Raw genomic sequence first — 16,920 nt, forward strand, 5'->3', positions numbered from 1 at the left:
AGCAATACAGGAAGTACCTTCTGCAGAAAGAGGCACAGGGTTTTATTCCGTCTTTTCTTAGTGCCAAAGAAAGGAAATACTTGGAGACCAATTCTGGATTTGTCCATTCTAAACACCTTTCTGGAAATTCCAAAATTCAAGATGTTAACACTGCAACAGCTGTTACCTATGCTGGGCAAAGATCACTGGATGGTGACTCTGGATCTCAAAGAGGCCTATCTTCACATTCCTATCAGGCCCAGTTGCAGAAAATTCTTGAGATTTCGGAATGGGAATTTGCATTATCAGTTCTCTGCATTGCCCTTTGGCTTGTCTACTGCACCCAGGGTATTGACAAAAGTCCTGGCTCCAGTAATAGCTTTTCTCAGACTAACAGGAATTCAAATTTATCCTTATCTGGACGACTGTTTGATTCTGGCTCAAGGCAAGCACTAACTTCTTCAACATCTGCAGTATGTAATGACAGTTTTAAGATGCCTAGGGTATTCTGTGAACGAAATAAAGTCCAGTCTAGTACCCTCACAAGAGATGTGTTTTCTGGGTGTAAGACTGAATACAGCTGCTCAGATGGCATTTCTTACCCCGGACAAACAAAGAAATCTTCACCTTTACTTCCAACAGCTATCAGTAATGTCCAGGCTGACTGTAAGGACAGTCCTTCAAGCCTTGGGGTTCATGGCATCTTGCATTCTAGTACTTCCCAATGCCAAACTGCATATGAGGAAGCTACAATGGTATCTCAAAAGCATTTGGACTCAACACAGCCACGATTTGGACACTGTCATTCGGATTCTACCTTGCATTCAGAAAGAATTTCTGTGGTGGGCTCAGGAATGTCACCTAAACAAGGGGCTCTCTGTGACCCAACCAGAGGCAAGTCAGATATTGACGACAGACGCCTCGGAGTCAGCCTGGGGAGCTCATTTCAGAGGAAAATGGATTCAAGACCTTTGGCCCCAGAGCTACTTCACTTGCATATCAACATGAAAGAGATGCTGGCAGTTCAATTTGCTTTGGAAGGATTCAAGAGCCTACTTCAACCAGGACTGGTGTTGATTCGAACAGACAACACAACTGTCATGTGGTACATCAACAAGCAGCCGGGAACTCATTCTTACCCTCTTTGCAGACAAGCAATGCTGTTATGGGAAACTGCTTTGAATCTGCACATCACTCTTCGAGCACAGTTTCTGCCAGGAGCACAAGATTCTTTAGCAGATGTTCTGAGCAGACAGATTGTGGATCCTCACGAATGGAAATTGGACCCTCAGGTATTTCTTCAGTTGACCAGGGCTTGGGGAACTCCAGACATAGATCTGTTCGCTTCTCCTCTGAATTTCCAACTGCCACTGTTTTGCACAAGGCTGTTTCATCCAAAAGCCTGGAAAATAGATGCACTATCCTTCAGTTGGAGCAACCTTCACGTGTATGCTTTTCCTCCTTTGCCTCTTCTTCCAAAGGTGCTGTTGAAAGTCAGGAGGGACAAACCTTGCATGATCCTTATAGCACCGGATTGGCCTCGTCAGCATTGGTACCCTCTGTTGAGGAGCTTAATTCATAACACCTTGGCCATTACCACAGATTCCTCACTTATTGTCTCAGGAAAACAATCATTTTCTCAATGTCAGGGTGCAATCCCTACACCTGACAGCGTGCTCAATTCTGTTTTAGAGAAGGAGGGCCTTCAGCTCCCTCAACAAGTTTTGGATGTTATTTTGGAAGCCAGGCGTCCTAGTACTCGAAAAGTTTATGCTGATAAATGGAAGAGATTTTTTCTTTGGAGTTCAGCTAAAGGCTTTGATGTCAAATTGCCTAATTTGAGTTGTACATTGCAATATTTGACTATTTTATTGGACAAGGGTTTGTCCTTCTCTTCTGTAAAAGTGCATGCTGCAGCTATTTCTGCTCACTATGATTGTGACCCTCCTTTATTTTCACATCCATTGGTTAAACAGTTTCTTAGAGGGGCAAAGAATATAAGACCCCCACGGAGGGCTCCTACTCCTACCTGGGATCTTAATTTTGTTTTGGAAAAGCTGACTCTGCCTCCTTTTGAACCTGCAGCTACAGCTGAATTGAAGTTGTTGTCTTGGAAGACTGCTTTTTTATTGGCTGTTACTGCTGCTAGAAGGGTATCTGAATTACAGGCCCTCATGGCAGTGGAACCTTTTCTGATTTTTCACAAGGACAGAGTTTCCTTACGTACTAATCCTACTTTTCTGCCTAAAGTGATTTCTAATGTGGCATTGAACCAATCTATACATTTGCCTACTTTTTATGCTAACCCCCAAAATGAAGGGGAAAAAGTTTTGCATTCTTTGGATGTACATAGGCAGTTAAGGTATTATTTGTTCAGAACCAAAGAGTTCAGATCTCAACAATTATTTGTTTCGTTTGCTTTGACTTCACGAGGGAAAGCTGTCTCGAAACAAACTATTTCCAAGTGGATTGGCCATTGTATTGCTTTTTGTTACTCTCATCATGGAAAGGAGGTTCCAGTTGGGATCAGGCCTCATTCTACTAGGGCTACGGCCACCTCTACTGCTTTTTTGAGAGGGGTCGCTACTAAAGACATTCTAGAGGCAGCTAGTTCTGTACATACCTTTACAAAGCATTATCATTTACCTCTTTATTCTAGGTCTAGGGCTGGGTTTGCCACTGCAATCTTACAGGGCATGTTAGCAGCTCCTAATGCTGTTTAGTTGGCCAGCCTCCCTTTTTTCCGTTGCTCTGGGATTCTACCCATATGTAAGGACTGCAGCAATGGGAGACGAAGAACATAGTACAGTTTTGTACCTACCATAAATGTAGATGTTCGAGGATCTCCATTGCTGCAGTCCAATTTTCCCTCCCTCCTTCCCCCCTTTTCTTTTTAGGTTGGGGTTTGGGTGGTGTTTTTTTGCATTCTGACGTCTGAGGCAAGAAAGACTGAGGTTATGGCGTCGGTCATGCGCATTTGTACTGGCACGTACTGACGTCAGTCTCGGGCGCCGATGACCGACGCCGGTTCTAGCCCTTTGGTATTTGGGCCGATTGTGGACAGCGGAATACCCATATGTAAGGACTGCAGCAATGGAGATCCTCGAACATCTACATTTATGGTAGGTACAAAACTGTACTTTCTATACCATCATTTGTAAATGTTCTCACTTTACCTTTTAGTAATACTAGTAATACCCTCCTTGATAATTTTTCTTTTGTATATAAAAACTCTTAGTCTGTCTTGGATTAGTATTTCCATTGTGTTAAGTGGTTCAAAATGGTAGATAAACCATCAGACTAAAAATGCGTTGTGTGGGCATAAAACCCATTGTCTGATGCCCTTGACTTTATGCCTCTGCTGCTTGTCTCGGTAACATTTGCAGTCTTCTTGCAGTGTTTGTAAAGCTTTCAGTCCAAGAGCACTGGTGGATAGGAAGCACAAATTAATCCTCAAGGGTGGTCTTCCTTCAGCCTTTGGAAGACTTTCTTACTGAAGTTCAAACCTCCTAAGTAAGATAAGAGGTCAAGAAAAGACATTCTGACCAGCCTGGATCCTCTAATTCTTCTTAATATCCGACTACTGAACCACCTAAAAAACCCCAAAAGACTTCGGATACTAAGGGTAAGCGTTGGGATCTGACTTCGTCTGATACCAGATCGATTTCTTCAGATGCGTCTCAGGCAGATCCGAAACCTCTTCTTAGAACTAGGTATGCATCTTCCTTGGATCCTGTCCCTGTTCCCGAAATGTCATTGCCACTCAAGATCTCCCTCTAGCTTTCAGAAGTCTCAGAAGCTGATGTGGCAGAATAATGAGGTTTCTCTCTGCACAAATAGAGATGGGAGTTCTCCTGGCTCCTACCCCCCACGGATCCGGAGACACTTACTAGTATTACTGCACTCCTCAACTCCCTTCCCTCCAGCCTCCTGCCCTTTTTGGAATATGAAATTTTTACATGAACCAAAGTTCCTGTTTGAGCTCCATATAGTGACTTGCCATATAAAAGATTTAATTTCAAGGCAGCAAACAAGATCTGGGGAAAGAGGGGGACGGCTGCATTATGGGTAAGAAAGGATCTCAAGTGCTTGTAGTATCCACAAGCTGTAAAAAAGCAGCCAAGTTAGATCTGAAGATCAGATCCAAACCCACATGTTGAAGAATGAAAATGGACATCACAGATGGAACATTATGGTGAGTTGATAACTTTTTTTTTTTTTCTTTTTATCCCAGATCTCTAGGTTTGACTGTTTCCAAGCAAACCATTTCTTCCTTGATCTCTAAAGCGTTTCTTTTTCTTTCTCTTTTCATGGGAAAAGCCTTTCTGCTTATGTTAAGGCTCATTCTACAAGGGCTCTGGCTTTCTCTGTTGCATTTTTCAAAGGCTTGGATACCAATTCCATCCTTGAGGCTGCTATTTGGACCTCTGTCCATACCTTTATTAAGCATTTCAAAGTGGATGTTGTTTCCATGGTGAGAGAGAGCTTTGCAGAGCTATTCTGCATGGTTTTCTAGAGGGTCCTTCTAGGCCTTCCTCTATCCAGGTGTCCTCTTGAGCATTTGTATTCTCCCTTTAGTAAAGAATACTGCAAGTGATATGGAAGGACATAGTAGTTCTGTAAAATCTTACCATAACAGTAGATGTCCTTTTCTTCACTGTTGAAGTATTCACTCCCTCCTCCCCCTTTTCTCCTTCTGGATGCACATGTTCCTCCTTGGAATGTTGATCCTTCTGAGGCTTTTCAGTTCTGAGGTCTGTACAACTGTATATCGCCTTTATACCCTATGTTGTGAGCAGGGAGCATACTTGTGACGTACATCCTTAAATACCTAAGGCTTTGGTATACTGGGCTAGACGTTGGACTACCCACAGCAGAAGTGAAGAGAACATCCACTGTTAAGGTAAGATTTTACACAACTGCACTTTTCCCCACAGACTGTGACAGTCAAGCAATGGATAGGGTCGGGTGAGAAAGTGTACATTTCCTCCACTTTGGCTTTCAGAGCCATTAACTATCAAACTTATATGAATAAACAGGAAAACCAACAAAATATCGCACCGTAAAGGGCAAATGTGATGCTGTCCAATATAATACAAGTAAAACCAATGAAAGATGCAAGGACAATCCACGAACCAGGCAGGCAACACAAGGAGCCAACCATATAAAGATAAAAACTGATTTAAATAAGTTTTTATCTTTGTATGGTTGGATCCTTGTGTTGCCTGCATGGTTTGTAGATTGTCCTTGCATCTTTCATCAATTTATCAAACTTAAGTGACTAAATACTTACTGTCTGTGCTACAGTCCTTAAGTAAGGCCATCACAGAGGCCCATACACCTGTATCTAAACAGATATATAGCCAGGCACAGTATTAAATGCAGCTTATGATGCTGTGGATGCCTCTTTCAGGGCAGCTGCTACCTGGGTCAACATTTAGGTGGTATACCTGGCTGCAAGGCTAACCTATTCCTGAAGATTTCAGGTCTAGAGTTTTAGATTTTCCCCTTGGATAACAGCCTTCTATTTGGCTCACAAGTTTGCCAGCCTTTTCAGGGCTTTGCATGAACAAGGCAAGACGAAAGATTGTAATCAGATTTTTCTCTCTGCAGTTCTCAGCGTTTACTATTAAAATTGCAAATCTGCTGCTTTCAACCGTTCATAATGTCAACCTGAAATGCTAAATTCAGAATTTTGAAATGGCAACCAATGCAAAAATGAATACATCAACATCCGTAGTTTGATGTATTCGACATAGCAGGAGGTGATGTCACTCACATCCTGCTATGTACATTAACATACCGTTACATTCTACAGTCAACAGTATGTTAATTCTACTATTTTGCAGGGGGGATATGCCCCTCTGCACCCCCCCCATGGTGGGTAGATGCATCCCCCACACCCCCTGCACATTAAATATGCAAACTCCCAAGATTGCACTACAGTGAGGTAATAGGCCAATTCCCTGTTTCTCACTGAATCGAGATGTCCCTGCATAATGTTGAACCCAGGTAATTCGAACTATACTACGTGTTCGCTGTAGTGTAGTCAGTACATTTTGGTTCAATGTTCTGCCGACTTGAAAGCTGCCATTTGACCACATGCCAGTCGACCAATGCAGTTTCATGGTTTTCAGTATAAACCATTCCCAGTCATCCTAGAAATTGTCAGGAAAATTTACATCCTTTCTCATAAGGTATTGTAGAACCCATGGTATGCAAAGAAAAATTCTTAAGAAAAGATTCCCAGATAAAACTCAGAGGGATACTCCTGGGAGGCCGCAATTTGGCAGTAGGCCCCTGTGACTTTTCCCCCCAGCACCCCCACCCCCGCCCATTCCTCTAAAGGAGACTCTCTCTTTCCCATTCTGGGAAACAGTAACCTTTGACAAATGGGTCTTAAATGTTATTGAGGGCTATGCTATGTTTTGGGAAACAGCCCATGTCCAGGGACTATCCCCACCCCTTTCCAAACAGATCCACCTGCTGGTTCCTATCGTACAAGATTTATTGGCTCAGGGAACCATAGAAGCAGCCCCCCTCCCCCGACCTTTTTAGGAAGGGGATTTTACTCTAGGATCTTTCTTGTCCTAAGAAAAGAGGGTCATTGGAAAAGTATTGTGGACCTTTCCTGGCTAAACACCTTTGAGAGTTCCATCTTTCAAAATGCTGTCTTTACACACACTTCTTACCTTCCTGCTCCCTCAGGCCTTCCTAGTTTCTTTAGACCTAAAGGATGCTTGTCTGCATATTCTCATCCATCCTTCCTGTAGAAAATATCTCTGGTTCTTTACTGGATTAAATCATTTTCAGTTTACTGCTTTGCCTTTTGGTCTTTTTACAGCTTCAAGGGTTTCACAAATTGTTTGGCCCCAGTGATGGGTTTCTGCTGCACTCAGGGGGTACAAATCCTACCTTACCTGGACAACCTTCTACTTGAGGCTTTGTCCAGGGACACCCTCCTCGAACATCTTCATTACACTGTACAACTTGACTGTATTGGGGTTCATCAGTTACAAAAAATCCTAGCTCAGTCCCACCCAGTAATTGACATTTCTGGGATGTAGCCTGGACAACTCCACCATGCTTGTCTCTGTTCCTCAGGAGAAAGTCACCTCCCTAGCCACCAGGTTCTTAGTGTTTTCCAGTGAGGCTCTTTGCTCGACAAGATAAGACCTCAGGGCCTCATGGCTGACCACAATCCGTATGCTTCTCTTCGCTAGACTACACATGAAGAAAGTAGTGGTATCTGAAACTGTCCCAATACTATCACCTTTTTGAGGCCCACATCCTTCCTTGCATCAAGAAGGAACTCCTTTAGTGGAGTCACCAGGTCACTCTGAACCCAGGTCTGCCCTTTACTTCAACCACACACAACTAGGTTCTGTTTTACAGATGCTTTGGACAGAGCATGGGGGCTTGGGCTAGAGACCACAGAGTTCAAGGAGAGTGGCCTGCCCATGTAGTGAAAAAAAAAGTGTAAAGAAAATGGGGGTATTCTTACAAGCCCTGCAGACTTTCTCTCAGCCTTGGAAACTAGGCACTCTGCTGGTATACATGGACAACACCACAGTGATTTGGTACATACACAAGCAGGGAGGCACAAGATCCTACACCTTGTGCAGACTGCTACAGGAGTCTGCCAGCTAGCTTCTCACCTGCATTTTACACCTACTGCAACACATATTCCCTGTCAGCAGAACATATTGATGGACTGTCTAAGCAGAACACAGAGGTCTTCAACTCTATCACTGTCTGGTGGGGAACACCCCAGATAGACCTTTTTGCTTCCCTGGAACATCATCTTACTCCCACTTTTCTGCACAAGAATCCATCACCTTTAGCCTAGAAAGACAGATGCCTTCTCCTTCCAGTGGACTACAAGTTCTTTTATGCATATTCCCCTCTACCTCTGCTTCTAAAGCCACCTACTCGAGGCCCAAAAGGAATCTCCAAAACTCCTGCTTCTGATGCCTTTTTCTGGCTAAGACAGCACTGGTTCCAGTTCTGTTTCACTTGTCTAAGGGCAATTACTGGAGAGTCACTCAACAGAAAGGGCAGCTCCTTTATCGCAGTATGACCTCACTCATTGTAACTCTTTGGGTGATAAGATTTTAATCCTACAAGGTACACACACTTTCTCTGAAGAGGTTGTCTGGGTTCTGCAAAAAGCCAGAAAACCCAACACCAGTAAATCTTACACCACCAATTGGAAGAGATTCTAACTGTGGTGCCTTAAGCACAAACTGCAACCCTTTCTGTCGGACATCCCCACAGTGCTCCAGTACTTGTGTGACTTACTGCATTTGAGTTTGGCCTATTCTTCCTTTAAGGCTCACTTTTTTGCCATTAATACTTTTGAAATTTTGAACTTTGAAATGCCTTTGGAGTCCACACTCATGTTCAGGACAGAGGTTAAGCTTTTTTCAAGAGTGGTTCTGCACCTTAAACCCCCCAAGGAAGCCTGTCACCCACCATGGTGCCTTACTTTTGTTTTGGAACAACTCACTTTACCCCCATTTGAACCAGCTGCTTCTGCTGTTCTCAGATTTGGGAAACAGTGCTTTGACCGTGACTTCAGCCAGCAGTCTCTCTGAACTCCTTGCTGTCATGGCTATCGCCCCACTTTCTCATCTTCCACAGATGAGATTGGCTCTAAGGTTGATCCTTTCTTTCTTAACAAAATTGGTTAGTGAGCTAACCCACAACCAGGCCATCAACCTGCCAAATTTCTTCCTCATTCCCCAAAATGGAGGGGAGGGATCTTGCACTCTTTTAGATATTCACAGACTATTGAGGTTTTTATCTGGTACCTGGACAAAAAGTATGGATTTCAGAAAAACAGATATGTTCATCCCCTTCATAGATTCCAGATTAGGGCAAGCAATATGCAAACGAAGTATTGCATCCTGGATCTCAAAGGCTATTTCCTTCTGCTTACCTAAACCATGGAAAGACCTTACCAACTTGGCTGAAAGCACCTTCCACTCAAGTAGTGGCTTCATCCTGCTTGTCTTCTACAAGAGGGGTTAATACCAGGCCCATTTTAGAAGCAACGACCTGGTTATCTGTCTACACCTTTACTAAATACTATAAGCTAGATGCCTTCTGTAGATCTAGGGCAGTGTTTGCTAGAACAGTTCTGTCTGGCCTCCTGGACTCATCTCCTCACTTTAAACCTGCTACCATTCTCTTTCTACAGCTCTGGGAATATCACACTTGTTATAAATACTGCAACAGTGATCTCCGTCAGGACATAGTACAGTTGTGCAAGAACTTAACCATAACAGTAGAATATCCTACTGATCACCGTTACAGCATTCCTTCCCTCCCACCTTATCCCGCTTTCTCTTCTCCCAGTATTGGCACAAAATACTATGTCTTACACGCAGACACACATTCTCCAGGATATTACACCTCTTCAAGGGGAAGTTTACTTGTCTATTCGGACTAAGCTCCTCCTAGAGGACCACTGTCCTTCCTCAGTTTTGTTTAGGCTGTTGCTGGTTTAAGATAGTCTGAGGATTTTGTGCTTATGTCCTATTTTATACCCCTACATCGAGCTGAGGTCATCTTTGGATGTACGCACTCAGAAGGTAAAGCTTTGGTACCCTGGCCAGATATCCACGAGCTACAACCCATTTTTTCTTACACAACTGTACTTTTCTTACTAGTAGGTAGGATTTTCAATTCCCTTTGCTGCCACTAGAACTGGTTGTTTCCCTTGTGGTTAAAATAGGAGATGGAGGCACATTATCGGTCACTGTACAGCTCCAAAAAAGTAACCAAAGATGGTTTAAGTTGCTTTCTGTGGGATGTATCATGGCACCTGAAAGAGGTAATATCATTGAGACAAACGTGGATGCCTGCAGCCAAATCCAGCTGTAAATAAATATGGTTATAGCAAGCACTCTTGTATATCTTTAGCTTTCAGTTACTTGGGTGTAAGCTGTAAAACATGGAAAACATTTGCGGTACTGCTGAAGACCCAATGATCTGAAAGCAAACCTTGAACTCTTCAATTTATTTGTCATGGAAAGTAAATCTTTCTAGAAAATGTCACCTGTTAAAAATGCTCCTTTCCCAATAGAAATTGGCATTTTCCATTTTACTGAACAGTAAAAGGTTAGTGAGGTTCACCAGCTAAGCAGGAAAAAATGAATAAGCCCACTGGCCATAATCCCTTTTCTGGAGTAATAGTGGAGCATGGTCTTAATTGACTTGTTCAGTGTTGTACAGTGGACAAAGTGAAGGATTTTGAGAGTCAAATCTAGTACTGCTAAAATCTTCACAGCACATAAGCTGAGAAAAAGGCAGTCTACAATCTTGAAGCCAAACTGCAGGTCATTGACCTTATTCCTTAATTTGTTGCCACTTTAGTTCATTGCCATTGGCTAGAAAAAAAAAATTTTTTTCTTACACTGTAGTAATTTTCATAAAACTGTTCACACGAGCAACCACTGTAAAGACCTCCTCCATATCTAGTATAAGATCACTGTTTATCTCTGTTGTGTGCATCACATGCTGTAATTAAGACAGAATCAGACAAGTGTATGCCCAGAACAGCAAATTTCCATGAAGGTAGAATTGACAAGAAAGGTTTAAGATGTTATTTCCCTTAAACTAGAAGGTCCTATTTATGCATCAAAACAAATATAGTGGTCGATGGTGGTTTTGTGTGAACCGGTTTTGAAGATGCATGCAGACAGTCATGCATTTGAACTGGTTAAAATATGCTTCTAGGCCTATCAGGTCCATTGTTTGCTCTGCTCGTAGTTTTATTGCTTATGTAGTGAAGAACAAAGGGTGATGAAAACAAGTTTGTCGTTGCAAATGCACTCAAGTGCAGCAGTTATTTCTAACTCATGTAAAGCTTGGCTTTGTGGGAAAGAAATCATTTGGATACTGGCGCTACAGTTCACAGAGATGTTCTATTTGCATAGTCTTTTAAACCAAGTAAGGCACAGTAAACAAGTTTTCTTCATTGACGTGGGAATTTTGTCTAGTCAATTGACTTGCACAGTGAGCACATGAGCTCTAATAGCAGTGTGCAGTATGGGGGCAGGGAGGAGCCACACTTTTTAGAGCGAGAGTCACCTGTCACTTTAACTCCTTTGCTGGCACATTTTCCAGTCATCAGTCTAAAGATGACCCTTAAATACTAATGTCATTTGTCACTTACTTTTTATTCTAGATTTTTTTTGTTCTGCAGGAGCACTCTTACAGCAGATGGGAAATCATTCCTGTCCCAGAGTTTTCGATGGCATTTAATCCTCGAATAATGATAGTGATGGTAATTGGGTGCCTTAGTGTTTTATACCCAAATTGTTGCTTTCTGTTATACATTAAATTTCATGTTGTGTGCTCCAAGCCTTACCACCATTGTTTGTGAGATGAGTACTTTTTATGGCTGACAGGTGTCAATGATTTGCCATGTTTTCCTTTACATCCTCTTTCCACTCCTGGGGAAGAGAGATTAGAACCACAGAAATTTGCTCTTTGTTCCACCCCACGTAGTCAGCCCACCCTCACCTGGGTAGTAAGAAGTGCAAATAAGTTTTCATGCATTTAACACTGGATCGGCTTGGTTAAAAGTAAATTCACTGAAGGAGTAGCTAGTTAGCCATTTGAGAAATGGGAGCATTTGTGTACTCTTTTTACTGACATAGCTTTGGGGACAGACACAAGTGTTTAGAGAAATGAAGAATGCTTTAAAACTTGTATTACCCAGAGAGTGGCACTTGCTGCCTCCATAGAGATTGAGTGTAAAAGCTCCCAACGTGTAAGGAAAGCAATGTCTGTAGATGTTTAATGGTTATGTGCAGGTGGTGTACACTTGTCACATTGACATTAATTATCTTTGGCTGTCCTCATCCACATAAACTGGTAGGATCTTCCTAGCTTCTTAAACTAATTGCGGTCTCTTTAGCATTGCAGTTATGTTGTTGCTCTGGCATCTTTATAGTAGCTGTATTCTTCTCCAATCTGAACATGTAGTTAAGACAGGCAGCAGCAATGCTAGCTTTGAGACGCCATTAAAGCTCTCAGGACAAGAAGAGACGAAAAATAATCTGTATGAAAATGTAGTTTACTATCTTTAGTTGCTTTAGTACTTCACCAGTTTTTCTATTTTCTTTGGCAGGTTGCTGTAGCTGGTGCCCCTGTCACAGTGTGGATGGCATATGATACAGGGTACACAGAGAGGTACATGGATGTTCCTGAGAAGAACCAGCAAGGTTATGAGACTGGATCTGTAGCGCTACATGTTGACAAATTACCTAATGAGTGAGTATTGGCTGTATTTGTGCATCACATCCTACACTCTGCTGTCTTTTAAAGTATGTCAGAGAGAGAGAGACTGCAAAGGGAAGATAGGTTACCCAGAATGAAACACCCTAGCTATTAGTCTCTCTCAAAAGTGTACTTACTTGACTGTGCCATAGACCTCAAGTCAGTACGGTATTCATTTAACACTGTTTGCATATTAAGGTCCCTTTGAATTAGGATATTTTCTTTATTTAGAAAAAAGGGAAGTGGAATACTGAAGCCCCAACTACAGCACCTTTAAAAAAGATTGTAGTTGATTATTGGGAGCTGAGTCATGATTATACTACGTGTGAGAACTCTTGTCACTAGCTAATGTACTTTTCTGCATACCGTCTGCTTATCTTTATGCACACAATACTTTTCTGCTTGGACTGGGACTGCCCTGAAATGGACATTTAGTCTGCACTTTTCTTTATCTCTCTAAAACCCCCTTCTTTGTTCCTCGTCATACATGCCCTTTATTGAAACCATGCACATGTCTTCCCATTTCACGTGCCCCTTCACAGGAGACTTGAGCTGCAAGTCTATTTCACATGACTCAGTAAACTGCCTTGTTTCCTGTGGAGATTTAAGTACTCCTTAATTAACGGTGTTGTCTGCTCTCCATTTGGTATTCCATCTTGTACTACTGTGTGAAATGTTTGAGAGACTAATATTCATTCTGCTTCTGCCCCTTCAGTTTAAGCAGTACTCTCCTTTTTGTCAGATCATTCATGGAGTATTCCTTACTTTTGTCATGCTTACACCCTACAGAAAAAATAGCATGCCAATTGTCCCTTCTGGACTAATTTGTTTGGTATCTCCCTTGCTTAATGTGTCATGGACATTTGTCTCATGGATATTCACCTGATTCATCTTTAGAGTACTCCTTGTCTGTTTTTGTTAATTTTGCATGGAGCGCCACTTGCCAAATGTAAAACATATGGCTGGAGGATGGGGCATCTTGATCCATTCAGTTTACTTTTTTCCCTACATTCTGGATGTACTACTGATCCTACTTGACTGCTTATTTTCACCACATAATGATGGATTATGGCTGCCCTGTGTTTCCTGAAGATGTCTTTCTATTCCTGTGCTGCAGTATTCTTAGTGTGGGATTCTCTGCCTCAGGTGACCCGAACGTCTGCTCCTTATACAAAAGCTTAAGCCTGGTTGCTGTAGGTGCGTGGGACATCACGCGTAGGGCCATAAACCAGGGAACTTAAATGTGACGTCTGCATGCACAGACCTCAGAACTTTTTAGCTTCAGCCGCAGCTGACCGTCACATCAGTCACTTCACTCCTCTACTTTGAAGATGTCTGAAGCGAAGTACCTAGTTGGGGAGTTTGTTTTAAATTCTTGCTTGAGCTTGGTTTGCTGTACCCTACCATTAGCCAAGGTCCGCTAAGAAGGGTAAATGCCGATGCGGGTGCCAGATTCCGCATAAGGATGCGCATGACTGTTGCGTTTTCTGCCTAGGCCAAGAACACGACCATACCTCTTGCCCAGTTTGTCAGTACCTAAGACCCTCTGAAGCCATCTGGCCACCCTAAATCTATGTTTAGAAAACCAGATGCTAAAAAAGCTAGTGCTCAAGATGGATTCAGAGTTAGCCACCCTGGCGGAACCGCCACTGAAAAAGGCCAAGATTCCAAGGCTTAGTACTTGTGCCTCTCCTGCATTGGACGTCCTGCCAGCTTTCGATTTAGGAGTTGAGGGATGTCCGTTAGAGCCTACTACTTAGGTGACTCCCCTCAAGGAAGCCACTTTGGAAGTTAAAGCCACCATGTCCACGGAGATGGCTCAGACGTCTGTCCCAACCAATGTTGAGGGGGAACCAGACAATGCTGGACGACCGACCGGGATGCCATTGCCTGAAGCCCCAACTCCTTTTCAGACCCCTGAAACCAGGCCTTCTCCTAAAGCTACTCCTTTGAAACGGAAGCAGAAAACAAAGCACCTACCTCCACCCACAGAGGGATTTCCAGACTGGCAGTCCTTCAACTCCTTGATGCAAGTCTTCATGGCCCTTAGGCCCACGTCCTCTTCCCCCTCCACCATTCCTGTACTCAGTCCTAGGCCTGCCTCAGCTGCTTCTCTCCTCCCTCCCACCACCCATGAAGGGGAAGAACAGGAGGCTTACTACTCATCCTCAGATGAATCCATTACCTACTCATCACAAATAGCCTCCCCTTTAGAATACTACTCCTCCGATGAAGAATCCATAGACAGGGACTGTCCACCAGAGGATATCAGCTTTGGGGGAGACCATCACAAAAATGAAAGAGTATTGTAAATGGGACACTTCCCAAATGACTTACTCAAAAGAAGATACTTTGCGTTGCTTCAGGTGGACTCTCCCTCCCCTTCAGCCATCCCTCCAGTTATCCCTGCCTACCTTGCATTCTCAGCAGCATCTAAAATCCTAGACTGTCAGCCTCCGGCCCCTAATAGTCCTGACAATTTCTATAAAGTACCTGATGTGCAGAAATTCCTGGTCAAACCACCCATGGCTGACCCAGCAGTGATTACTGTATCCCCTGACGAGCAATCAAGACCGATTCCTTCATCTCTCTTACCTACTGACAAAGATGGTAAAAACATGGACAAGGATAGGCAAAACGTTTTATATCTCTTCTACTATAGCCTTCAGAGCTATCAACAACCAAACCCATATGATAAAATATGCTTTGGACCAAGTATCCCAAGCTTCTACCCTCCTGTCATCCAAACCTGACTGCCCCAGCAAGACAGAGGTAGCATCAAAACTGTCCCTGGCTTCTCAAGTGGTCAGACATTCTATTAGATGCAATTAGGATGCAACAGAGGCCTCTGCAAGGTCGCCTGCTACTGCAACTGTAGTACGTAGATATTCATGGCTACGCCTTCAACCTCTACCAGAGGACTTAGTCAAAAATTTTAGATGCCCCTCTAGACCACAACCTTCTGTTTGGTAAACAGTCTGCAGATTTACAAAACGTTCAGGAGAAAAGTAAAGAGCTACAAGACATCAAGCACCTGCTGGTGTCTCCCATTACTGAATATTACAGAAATTACCCTGCTAAGACTACTTTTGTCAGGAGAACACCCTCCTCGGCTACTCCACCCTCTTTCAGGCACAGGAAAGGAACCAGGAGGCAGACCACCTCCAGACCAGCAGCCTCACAGCCTTCTCAAAAACAGCCCTTTCATGACTGAAATGGCTCCAGCAATGTGTGACTGCCTTGCCCCACCTCCCCTTGTCAGCCTTTCTCTCCCACTGCCTTCCCCTATGGAAATCCATCACTTCAGACCGCTGGGTGTTGGCAATAGTACAAGAAGGATATTTCCTCTCTCGGAAAGAAAAGCCCTTTCAAGGGGCATTCCATTCCCCCCAAAAATAAACTGCATCTTATTCCACAGGTTCTGCAGGACCTTCTGAGTCATGGAACTATAGAACCTGCCCCCAGGACAGGAAGGAAAAGGCTTTTACTCAAGATTTTGGCTTGTCCCCAGAATAGATAGGCCTTGGAGGCCAATACTGGAGCTGTCCTTTCTAAACCTATTGCTAAAAGTTCCACCATTCACAATGTTATCCCTACAAAACCCTTCTTCCAGTATTGCCAGCTCAGACCTTTATGGCCACACTCGACCTGAAGGAGGCATACCTCCATATCCCAATAAAACCCTCCCACAGAAAATACTTACGTTTCATTGGGCCCTATTCACACTTTGAATTTACAGCCTTGCCCTTTGGTTTATCTACTGCACCCAGAGGTTTCATAAAATGCCTAGCTCCAGCTGTAGCCTTTTGCAGAACCAAAGGTGTCCAGATTTATCTCTACCTAGACGACATTCTCATTTCTAGCGGAGAGAGAGGAAACCCTACAAAGTCATCTGCAGTACACCATTTCCCTGCTTCAGAGCCCTTTGGTTCACCCTCAATTTTCCAGAATCATCACTAACCCCCCCCCCCCCCAAGCAGGACAAAATGTTTCTAGGCTGCAGGATCAGAACAGACCTGATGCGGGCATTTCTCCCTCAAGGACAGTTCTCTCCCTCTCTGCCCACTTCCAAGACCTAATGCAGATTCAGCAGATATCTACAAGATCATTCTTAAGGGTCCTGGGGCTGATAGCCGCCACCATCCCTATGCTGCTTTTGGCCAGAGTGCATATGCGAAAACTGCAGTGGTAGTTGAAGACTGTGTGGTCTCAACAAGAACACCCTCTAGGGTTTCAGATTACACTCTTAGCCTGCCTCAAAGCAGAACTAAGGTGGTGGATTGAACAAGTGCAAATGAACCCAGACCTTCCACTTCAACTCCCCACCCCAACCCAGTATATGCATACAGATGCATCAGACCTAGGGTGGGGGGCTACCTTGAAGGGCTTCATGTTACAGGAGATGTGGCATCCTACCCTCCAAAAGAAACATATCAATGTGAGGGAAATGACAACAGTCTTTGGCCCTGAAAACCTTTCTCCCAATCCTGCATCCAAGCCCCCCTTCAAATCATCACAAACAATACCACAGTCATGTGGTACCTCATCAAACAAGGAGGGACCAAGTCCTAACTTCTTTGCCGGATAACAATCCAAATTTGGGACCTTGCCTCCAAAAACAACTTATCCCTGCAGGCAACATGCATCCCT

General features: G+C 43.5%; 1 protein-coding gene across 1 annotated transcript in view; it reads left to right on the plus strand.

Moving 5' to 3' along the window:
- Positions 1 to 16,920, plus strand: part of DPP9 (dipeptidyl peptidase 9) — a 1,882,741-nt gene that overhangs the window by 1,560,853 nt on the left and 304,968 nt on the right. Inside the window, exon 18 of the mRNA XM_044053789.1 lies at positions 12,122 to 12,264. Within this exon, the coding sequence (XP_043909724.1) occupies positions 12,122 to 12,264 (143 nt within the window). The remainder of the gene's footprint in view (positions 1 to 12,121; positions 12,265 to 16,920) is intronic.

Source organism: Protopterus annectens, chromosome 13.part0 (genome assembly GCF_019279795.1).
Source record: "Protopterus annectens isolate FY-2018-M chromosome 13.part0, PAN1.0, whole genome shotgun sequence".
Taxonomy (NCBI): domain Eukaryota; kingdom Metazoa; phylum Chordata; order Ceratodontiformes; family Protopteridae; genus Protopterus; species Protopterus annectens.